Below are 11880 nucleotides of genomic sequence, written 5' to 3' on the forward strand. Positions count from 1 at the left end.
AACAAATCATCCAGCTTTAGGAACAGAATTATAATGCAATCAATAACCTGGAATCTATTCCTAGCATTACAAGTTATCAAATATTTTTGTTTATTTCAGATCCTTAAAGGTACTTTCCAGTTAAATTTAAGGATCAAAATCAAGACTCTATTGATCAGACAGAATCAAGCAATAAGCATAAAACGAAAATACCAAGAACAAGTAGAAAAAAGAATTTTATAAATATATCACCAAGAATACATTTGATCAAGATAAATTACATTCAATCCCAAGTTAGAAAGAACTTAGCCACTCATGACAGCTCCTTCAATCTTCATTCTTGATCTGGATTGCATAAGAATGGCTGATCTGAGCAAGTTCTTCTCCTAAGAACAGAGGTTTCTTCTCTTTCTCTCACTAGTCTCTCTCTAAAAAACCCAATCTGTTTTCCACCGCTGGTTTTGAGTTATGTTTCAGAATTTATATAATCAACTTTAGCTCAAGCTAGCCTGTTTTAGCTTGAGCTAGATCTTTCAGTGCATTTTTAGCTTGAGCTAGCGATTCTAGCCTGAGCTAGATCAGTACTGCACCTTTAATCAATTCTGGACAGTTTTAGCTTGAGCTAGCAATTCTAGCCTGAGCTAGAATTGTACTGCACCTTTAATCAACTCTGGACAGTTTTAGCTTGAGCTAAATCCTCTAGCTTGAGCTAAATCTTCTTGTGATCCAATTCAGTTTTTACTTTTTTTTTTCTTTCAATGCCAGCTTGAATACATTCTTTCAATGCTTCATATTCATCTGCAATTTACACAAAAATTGAGATTAAATTTCTTCATTTGTTTCTTGGTTCAAAAAATATATAATCAGATTCAATAATTCTCAGATTAGGGTAATTTTCTTACATTAAGCAACAATTAAGTTCCAAAGTGTTCAATTTTCTCAATCATAAAAACTACACATTGGCACTTATCAAATTCCCCCCAACCTAGAATCTTGCTTGTCCTCAAGCAAAGTAATTGAATCCCAAAAAATGAGTTCATTCTTCCCCAAAATCCTTAGAAATCAAATCTATAGTTTAATATCAGAACAACTTCATGGAAAGAGCACAAGATAATTCAACAAAAAATTATGGTGTTTCCTATCAATTCAAACCAAGACAGGATAAGAATGTATTCAATTTCCAAGGTAAACAATTGTTACTCTTCACTAAGAATCAAACTATGGAATTTCTCTCTTCATTCCTCACTGGTGAGTGTTTTGCCTCTTTTTTTTTCCACTGAATTCCAAGTTAATTTAAGGTTGCCCTTCATTTCCAATTGATTACAAACACTTTCACAAACATAGATCTTGAGGTCTTTTCAGGTTGTAATGAGGCTGAGTTACAAAGAAAATTTGGTTTTTCCAGGATAAAAAATGCACACTTAACTAAAGATTAGCATATTTGCAATTCACTTTCTAATTGTGTTATCCATTATCCCTTCCATAAGATTCATTCACATTGCTTCTTTTTATATTCTTGTAATCCCCTTTGCTTTTTCTTTTTCTTTCTTTTTTCTTTTTTTTAGAAAAGAGAATGAGAATTTGGATAATTTTGTCATTCCCTTTTTTTTTTCATTCTCAAAATCCCAGCAGCCACACCAAACCCAATTCTTTTAATTATAGAAATTTGAATTGCACCTATGCTCTCCTTTTGTTAGCATACCACAAGGTAGGACAATATATGTATATCAGAAGCTAGGGTGCAATAAAATAAATTTGGCTCAAAAAGGGTTATTTTTCTGCACATTTCATCATATATTGCAAAGGTTAGCTGTTTGGTTCTGAGTTTTCTCACCTCCAACTCTATTAAACATGTCTCAATCATCTCCATATTTGATTTTGTGATGCAAATTGACTAGAAAATTAGGCAACCTCAATTAACTCTTTACTAGTGAAAGTCTTCAAACTGTTTAAAGGTTTCACACTCTCACTTGGTTGACTAATTTCAATTTCTCATTTGTTCTCAGTCATTGCTTTCAACTGTTTACATTGTTCCAACTTTTACACATTAATATCCTTTCTCAATTTGAGTGATGGTTCCAGCCACAAATTTTTTTCAAATTAAGTCCCCGATCAATCCATTTAGTTGTTCTAATTTAAAACTATTGTTTGATTTCTTTTTCCAAAAATTTATGCCATCATCTATCTATATACAAGATTTCACTTCACAAAATATGCAAACATCAACCACTATACTAACTTAAGCTTGCCATCAACAAAAGCTAAAGTAAGAAATATTAAGCTAAATTGCTAAAATCAACTTACTAAATTAAACTGAAAGTAAAGTTAAACAAAAAGATAAAACCAGTTTTCTGTTCATTGTGCATGATAAGTATCAATCTCCTCTTATGACTTTGTTCCGCTCTGTGCCAACATCATCATTCTGAACTTGGTTTGAATGTTCATCATCTGCTGCTCCAATTGGTCCAGCTGCCATTTCTGGTGTATCTTCAACTCTAGTCCCAACTCCAAATTCTCTTGCCTCCCCTGAAAAACTGTGTATGTCCCCATGCCAAGATAGATAATCATCAAATTTAGTGGGTGTCAACGACAGATTATTTAATACCAGTTGTGGATTTGGTGCGACTCATTTTTCTGCACAAGTAAGAATAAACATTTCTCAAATCAAAGTGTTTTATTTGATTGGCATTTCAACAAACACTTGATATGTAATGTATAAAATGAAATTGAATGAGTACTTTTTGTTTTGGTATTTTATCCATGGAAACCGTACTTAACTTTGATTATCCTATTCCACAATCCTACTCAACATCAAGACATTGAAAAGATTGAATCTTTCAATTTAAAAACGAAACTGTGAACTGGAAGCAGAAACATGCATGATTGGGTTTGGTTGAATGGAAATTGCAATGAAAATGATTATGGAGAAGAGTAATTACTTACCTTGATAATGGCAATGTAGATGAAATGTTTGTTTAAGAATGGTTATGTAGATGGAAGCTTTGGGATTTTTTTAGAACAGAGGGTGCTTCTGAAACTGAGTTAGGGTGCAGGGTTTTCAAAATGTGATTTTTATAAAATGCTGCAGTTTTTTTTTTTTTTTTTTTTAGAAATCTCACTAGCTTCGGCTAGAGCTTCTTAGCTCAGGCTAAAATTTGGCAGAGAGCAACAGATTTGTTCTAGCTCAAGCTAGCTCATTTTAGCTCAAGCTAAAATTTGGCAGAGAGCAACAAATTTGTTCTAGCTCAAGCTAGCTCTTTTTAGCTTAAGCTAAAATTTGGCAGAGAGCACCAGATTTGTTCTAGCTTAAGCTAAAATTACCCTGCAATGAAATTTTCTTGAAAATTTTCATTTTGTCTTTGCCAAAAGTTTCAAACCTTTCTAAGCTTTCTTCCATCTATTCATTTCACCAAACATTTCAAACCTACATGACCATTTCACATATCAAACTGGTTTTAAAAACATCAAATGTTAAAACATACTACTAAATCAAAACAAAATTAAAGACACATTTCAAAACAAAACACTGGGTTGCCTCCCAACAAGCGTTCGTTTAACGTCATATAGCTTGACGCCTGATTAACATCATTGAAGGTTCAACAATATTCATATCCACTCTGAAACACTCTTTATGACCATTTGAATACTTCTTTGCTTCAAAAACATTAAAGCTTACTTCTTCATCTAGAACACAAATCTTCAATTTTCCTTTGTCTACATCAATTATAACTTTGGCAGTTTTCATGAATGGTCTTCCCAATATCAAAGGTACTTCAGCATCTTCTTCAATATCCATTACAACAAAATCTACTGGGAATAGAAATTTATCTACCTTTACCAATAGATCTTCAACTATTCCATGTGGATATTTGATTGATCTATCAGCCAACTGCAAAGTCATTCTTGTTGATTTCACTTCTACATCTCCAATTTTCTTCAGCATTGATAAAGGCATCAAATTAATACTAGCTCCAAGATCCAATAATGCCTTTCCAACAGTGAGATTTCCTATGGTAACTGGCAAAGTGAAACTCCCAGGATCTCTATAATTTTGCGGTAATGACTTTTGAATTATAGCACTGCATCTAGCTTCCAATTCAACTATCTCCTGGTCATTGAATTTTCTTTTCTTTATCAATAATTCCTTCATGAATTTAGGATATGTAGGCATCTGCTTTAAAGCTTCAGTAAAAGGAATGTTAATATGCAATCTTTTGAGAATATCCATAAATCTTGCAAATTGCCTTTCTTTGCATTTCTTTGTAGGAGCATGTGGATAAGGTACATCTTTTATAGGAACACTCCTCTCTTGTTTTTCATTTTTTTCTATTTTCTCACCAATATCTACAACATCTTCCTTATTCCTTCTTTCTCCTTCCTCACACTCAATCTGTTCTTTTTCACTCTCTTTATCTTTTAAAAACTCCTCCCTAACAACTAAGTTTTTCCCAATTCCTTTTCCTATAACTATCCCACTTCTAGTAGTGATAGAATTGCAATGCTCCTTGGGATTGGTTTGTGTATTGGCTGAAAATTGACTTCCTTGATTATCAGCTAACTGTCCAACTGCTCCACCTGTGTTTCTAAATTCCTTATTGATGCTTCAGTATTTTTTTGATTGGATAGAGAGGCTTGCATGAACTTCTCAAAAGTATCTTCCAATTTTGATGTTCTCTCATGAATGGAAGGATAATGTGGTTGTTGTTGATAAGGGACTTGTCTGTTAGATGATTCAGCCTCTTGCTTCCACCCAAATCCTTGATTTGGATTATTCCTCCATCCTTGAGCCATGTTATTTGGATAAGTATATGCAAAGCCACCTTGCCTTCCTTGATTATTCATATACTGAACCTCTTCCTCTGATGGATTTTGGTATGAGCATTGGCCATTAAGATGATTTCCCCCACAAAAATCACACTTCAAAGCTTGATTCTGCATTGAAGGAGAATTTACTACATGTAATTGTTGAGGCAGTTTTGACATTTGCTTGGTTAATGCCTCAATTTGCTGAGTCAAAATCTTGTTTTGTGCTAAAATTGCATATGAAGTACTAAGATCCAGCACCCCTTTCTTTTGCACTGTATATCTATCATGTTGAGCTTGGTAATCTGTTGAGGCTAAGGCATCAATGATTCTTGTAGCTTGTTCTGCATCAACACTCATCATTGTACCTCCTGCTGCAGCATCCAAGATCATTTTAGTATCAGGCCTCAAACCATTGTGGAATATGTTCAACTGAGCAATATCCTCAAAGCCATGATTAGGACATCTTCTTAATATCATTTTAAAGCGTTCCCAAGCTTCACAAAAAGGTTCTTCTGGCCCTTGCCTGAATGTGGAGATATCAGACTTAGCCTTGATATATCGAGAGAGTGGGAAGAATCTGTGTAGGAATTTCTCTTCTATATCATTCCAGCTACTTAGACTCTGGTTTGGATGCGACTTTAACCATTCTTTTGCTTTGCCTGCAAGTGAGAAAGGAAATAGACGCAGATAAACAGATTCAATATCATTTTCCTCGAAGCCCATGGTCCCAACCAACTCATAGAATGTGGATAGATGAGTATAAGGGTCTTCATGATCCATTCCAGTGAATTGATGAGTGCTGATTAAGCTAAGAAAAGCTGGCTTCATTTCTAATGATTTGGTGGCAAGAGGTATGGTTATGCTAGAGAAATGCCTCGGTCCTTGTTGCATAGCATAGTCTCCCAATGTCCTTCTAGGTGGATTTTGTCTATTTTCAGCCATTTGGAACTCTGTTTGATTGTGTGAGTTTAGAGTGTTGGAAGATTCCCCTTTTGTTTGTCCTTGCTTCTTCTTTTCTTCTCTCTTCTTGCTCTGATTTCTTCTAGCTGTCTTCTCAATTTCTAGATCAAATTCCAATTGATGTTCAGGAACCTGTCCTCTTAATAGCATGCGTCTAAGGCAACTCAAACAAGGATTAACATAGGATAAAAGAATAAGATATAAACCAGTGTATATTCACAAAGAAAACAAAATATTCACAATACTCAATGAGTTATACTTCAGAAATTCTTAAAAGAAATTGTTCCCCGGCAACGGCGCCAAAAACTTGTTGATATTTCTCGGCAAGTGTACCGAATCAACTGTAATATAGTACTCTTTAAAGTACGAATGTCGAACCCACAGGGAACAATTCTAATTAAGATGTTCTGTTTTAAAACTCATCAAGTATAGAAGATAATTTTGATTGTTGAGAACTTGTTCATTACCAAATTAAATATTTCAAAAGTAACTAAGAGATATAGGGTTTGATTCAACCAAATACAAAACTAACTTATCAATTATTCATATTATTAATATTATTACTAATATTATTAATATTATTAATTATTATTATTATTAATATTATTAATATTATTAATATTATTATTAATATTATATTCATATTATTAATATTATATTCATATTATTAATATTATATTCATATTATTAATATTAATATTCATATTATTAATATTAATATTCATATTCATATTATTAATATTAATATTGTTAATAATAATAAGAATAATAAAAATCATAATCTTATTAAAGCATTTGCTTGGTGTAGTAGTTAAATTTTCTTTGATTTATCTGAAGGAACTTGGCTTTGAATCCCATTCATTGCACGTTTTATATTTTGGTGCCAAAATTTATACGGATTTTGATCCGTATGTAATTCGCGTTTTTCTTGTAGTGTTTAGCTTGAGCTAAATCTTCTTGTGATCCAATTCAGTTTTTACTTTTTTTTTTCTTTCAATGCCAGCTTGAATACATTCTTTCAATGCTTCATATTCATATGCAATTTACACAAAAATTGAGATTAAATTTCTTCATTTGTTTCTTGGTTCAAAAAATATATAATCAGATTCAATAATTCTCAAATTAGGGTAATTTTCTTACATTAAGCAACAATTAAGTTCCAAAGTGTTCAATTTTCTCAATCATAAAAACTACACATTGGCACTTATCAAATTCTGCAATTGCACCAGTCACTTGCAAGCATTTGATTTGATGAAACTTAGCTAGACTAGCTTGGCTGCTAGTGTCGCCTTGTAATGTAATATTACAGGGCCACCCATATAAAATGTAATGAAGCGTTGATTATAGTTAACCAAATGTGTGTCTAGCGTAACAAGTCATTGAGTGTCCAATCCACGCTATTTATTTTTGGTCCACTTAGCATTGACTTGGCCGACTCTATTTACGTCCCATCATGAGCCCACACTAATCTTTGACACCTAATCACTCTTTTTCTTATAATTTTATTTTTTATTGGAAAAGAATAAATAAATAGATTAATTGAGTACTTTGGGGTACTCCAACCCTCATATAGATAAATAGACAAGCTATCAAAAACCTCCAACCAATGGCTACCAGAGCAAAGATAAACAAATTGTGTACATACAATTAAGTGCTCAATACAAAACAATGATGCAACAGTAACAATGTTGTTATATAATGAACACATTAAAACCATGCCAGCTCCTTACCATCTAATTGGAACGATGTTATAGAAACCTTTTGATCGTCGGGAATGGAGTATACTCGAAAGAAATCTTCAGCCTTGTATAATCATTGGATGACATCATCGGTGGAAAATTTAGGAATACCCTCGGTCATGTGAGGTTGAGGCTGCAACACCGAAAAGAGCTGACGTGAAGCAGCGTTGGACTGGGAGTTCGACCCATCGGAGCGGAGCGACTGAGAAGTGGTTGCCTCGCTGCGTTGATGTAGCAAAGATAAAATAGAGTCTAATGCTTGTTCAATTGTCCCTGGAGAAGCGTCTGCATCACCTCAAAGGTTTGATCGACTTTGAGAAACTGCGTAGAATGACTCGCTAGGGCCTTTGTCACGCGTTTAACATCTGCTTGAATGTCTTTCATTCTTGTGTTTACCGCCATGATGGGTCAATGAAAGCACCAATGAAACAACCCAGAACAAACACCAATACTGGAAAACAAGGAATCAATAACAAAACAGGAGATATTTATTTCAGTGAACTAAACGTCCACCCCTGTCTATTGGTAAGTGCCAAAGGTTCCAACAGAAATAAAGAAAATAAAACAAGTGATTCCTATTCTATGCAGCTGGAAACCTGAGGGTTCCCATTGATCATAATCTCAATCACGTTTTGCCTGCCCGACCCTCCTAGCTCACATGTCTCTATTGATCTCTATTTTCATTTTGGACATATTTTTGCGTTGTATCACACATATCTACTTAAAACACATCCTCACACCCTACTATTGTGTTTTAAATCAGCAGTACATCAATGACATTCGCCTCTTTTTTCACTCTCACACGCACACGGCTTGTGTGGGGTGATTTAAAAAACAAACAAAACAAAATATCCCTGCATCGAACACATTCTACTATTATTCCCAGGATGTGTGCTTGTTTTCCTTAGGCTTATTCTAGAATCACTTTCTTCCTTCCAGTTTGTTGTGTCTCTTGCTTGGTCCACTTGTTCTTTTGGGTCCTTTCTCTATAGCATGTACAAAAAACTGCATCTGCACCTAAGACTCTGCGCCTGCAACTAAGACTCTGCATTTTCTTTTGTTGCCCTACATCAAGAATAAACACCCCGCTCATGGCATAATACCTCACAGAGTAGCTGACTAACATCAAGTTAGAGGGTTCTAACTTACTCTTTTGGGCATAGAACCCAGTCCGAACAAGAAAACTTAGCGTTGGGGATTTTATTTGAAAGTCAAACCCATCAATTCAGTTGTCATACCAAAATAATCTTATTTTTGTGATTCCAAATTGAATTCATTATAGCTATCCATACATCCTTCCAACAGTTATTTTGTTTCACATTCAAATCCATTAGATTAAAATTAAGATAATGTTGATGCATGTCATTGTGATGAACAGATTGGTTCTCAATCCAATTATCAGACATGCACTAGACAGAGTATGATACATTGCAAGATAAGAACATATCTGAAACTGTTTACTTTGTCTTTGTCTGATTACAAAATTCACTAATGTATGTTGTAATTGAAACTCTCTTCTTACGAAATTTACCTTTGTTGGTACTCTATCCTTAAGCAATCTACATGTCACGTGTCTAACTCTTTTTTCTTGAACTAGTCTCTTTACCCAACCCCCTATCCTACTTTTGAAAAAAAAAAACTGAATACTGATGCAATGAGAATAATTTTCAACACTATATTATGCACAGTTTTTTTTTTTTTATCAGCAACAATAAATTAATAAAATGGAGTTCTGGTGTGCTCCAACAAGAACGTGCAGTGAGTTGATAGAAAAGAAGCTTGTCATCTCCAATCTCCAATTTATAACATGTTTATTTCAATATCTTATTTCACCCACCATCACTCGTTAAAAAATTATATATCTCTACTCGTTGTTAAATTTAGGTTAGAGGCCAACAATCAAGTTTTATGGAGAACAGATAGGATCTCAGGCAGTTTGCGTATGTCTATTGCTGCACTCGAGAAAAAGTTTTGGTGGGCATCGTCTCATTTTTTGTGGAGGAAATTCGTTTCTACCAGTAGAGGATTGTATATCTTTTATTATTTTTTAATATGTTAATGTAAAACAATAAAAAAATGAATATAAAATTTATTATAGACGATTAAAATAACTTCATATGAGGTTTATCAAATTTTTTTATCTTCAAATATAGTGGACTCAACCTTGACTTTCATGTAAACATACCATCAACAAGAAGCAGCATGCAGAATAATAGTAGATGTGATGTCGATTAGCTTTTATGTATGATCAACCAATTCAAGGAAGCATGCGTGCCTATTCTGTGCTTAGCATGCAATGTCAACGTATAGGTTTCCCAGATTTGAAAGAAAACCTGAATGTATGCATATGCTTACCATGCAGATATGAATGTGTACGGCTAAATTAAAACAATGATAATTAAGAACACGAATTTGCCAGACAAAAACACCGAAGCTAATCAAACTTTACAAACAAGTAAGAAAAAGCATGAACAATGAAGGTGTTTCAAATGATTACAAACTACCACGAAGGTACCATGTAAATGCCTCCAAAAATATACACAAAAATAAACGCAGAGGCTTGCTCTTTCCCTTCTCCATTGACGCCGCTTATATTGCTTCTCATGTGATTCCCCATTTGACATGGAAAAATCAATCATTGCATTGCACCCTCCATTTTTAGTCACACACAAATTCAATCTTCCTTGCCTCGCATGCGAGAACCTGAAAACATTACCCTTACCATGGTCTGGTTCCACCATTGACATCCATTGACCAAGTTCTACGCGAAGATAAAGAAGGACCAATGTTAGGACGCGAAGCCCTAACACTGGTGGTACTCATCGCGGTTCTCGAAGAACCAGAACTGGAAGAACGTTGAGGCCCTACCCCACCACCTCTCAAGCAACCAAACAAACCGTTAAACATTCTTCTAAACGCGCCACCTCTTCTCCTCCCTCGAGACTCCGAAACCGACCATGAAATCCTTCTGGGTTCACCCATAACAAAGTTGTTAAAGTTTAACCCACCATCCACTTCCGTGTACACAAGAGGAACATTAACCTCTCTCTCGCCCTCTCTTCTCCCCAACCTTCCCACCGCAAACCCTCCACCCGGTAACCGCCAAATCGTCAACCCCACGTTGTTCTCTTCCCCCTCCTCCACACGCTCCAACCCCGCGCGTGCGTTCTCAACAGGCAACTCTTTGCGGCACACGGGGCATGAGTTCCGAATCGCAAGCCACGGTAAGATGCATTCTGGATGGTATAAGTGTTTGCATGGCATTTCTGTCGCTACGGTGCAAAGCTCAAAAGGCTCTTTGCAGACCGCGCAGTGTGACTCAGTCACCATGTGGGACGCGTTTATCTCAACCGACGGCAAGGCCTCCACGGCAGCTTTAGACGCCGGCGCGTGGTGCTGGTCGTGCCTCCCAGACCCGGAGTTAGACTCCACGTCGGAAAGTTGGTCCATCACACGCTCGAAGCCTGTTCCGAGGAGAAACTCCGACATCCTCGGAGGGAGTGGTCGGAGACCGGTACCGGCGCCGTCGTCGTAGAAAAGGTCGAAGCTAGAGCTACGTTCGTGGCTTGACCCCTCTCCGCGGAGCATGATGACCGGGTTGAGCGGAGACGGGTCACCGACGACGGTTCTGCAATGATGATGGCGAGAGGAGCGGGGAATGCGGTCAGAGTTACCAGAACGGTGGCCGATCATGTACATGGCAGCCGCCGTGGGGAACCTACGGCGGCGCGTTTCGACATGGACAGGGCGGCTGGACGAGTCGACCTCTTCAACGAATCCACTGTCACAATCTGGACACATCGGCATTTCCTGTCTCCTTACTCTGACAAATTTGTTGCACCGGAAACACCAATGTGAAGACATTACGATCTACGTGTAGATACGAATTCACGGATACGGTGTGGTGTATATGATACAAGGATGTAGGTTCCGATAGGGGTATTAAAATAATGGGAAAATATTTGAAGAGTAGAAGTTGTGCATGATCCTTGATTCGATGAGATAGTGGTTTGGATTGAGGAAGGGAAGGGAAAATGAAAGGATTATGGATTAGTGTTTGAGGGTGTGGCTTTGAAGGACATTAAAGAAAAAAACGACGTTGTTTTTTCTGGCGTGTCGCCAACGTTGTTGGTTGCGCGACACATCGTATTGAGCATAGAATGAATGAATGAACAGTTTTAAGTTTTATGAGTTACGCTGGTGCGAGATTACAGGCTCTTTGTTGTTTCTTGCATCCTTGCCGTTTTGTCTGAGAATAGCGAACGAAAGATTCTGTTACGTGATCTTAGCGCTTGAAGTTTCTCTTGAAAGCCTGTTTCTAAACTTTTTATTCATAACTCCATCAACTGCCTTAACCTCCACTTTTCCTTATTCAATTTTAACAAAACAGAAATCT

The 11880-nt window shown here is 36.2% G+C and overlaps 1 protein-coding gene and 1 pseudogene across 1 annotated transcript; one reads left to right on the plus strand and one right to left on the minus strand.

The window, feature by feature from the left end:
• Positions 1–5230: 5230 nt before the first annotated feature.
• LOC137827395 (small nucleolar RNA R71) lies at positions 5231–5336 on the plus strand (annotated as a pseudogene).
• Positions 5337–9904: 4568 nt separating this feature from the next.
• On the minus strand, positions 9905–11635 carry LOC137826035 (probable E3 ubiquitin-protein ligase RHC2A). The gene has a single exon (XM_068631879.1). The coding sequence runs from the start codon at positions 11346–11348 to the stop codon at positions 10203–10205; it is 1146 nt and encodes a 381-aa protein (XP_068487980.1). The 5' UTR covers positions 11349–11635; the 3' UTR covers positions 9905–10202.
• Between the last annotated feature and the right edge of the window lie 245 nt (positions 11636–11880).

The sequence above is a fragment of the Phaseolus vulgaris genome, chromosome 8, assembly GCF_000499845.2.
Source record: "Phaseolus vulgaris cultivar G19833 chromosome 8, P. vulgaris v2.0, whole genome shotgun sequence".
NCBI classification, from domain to species: Eukaryota; Viridiplantae; Streptophyta; class Magnoliopsida; order Fabales; family Fabaceae; genus Phaseolus; species Phaseolus vulgaris.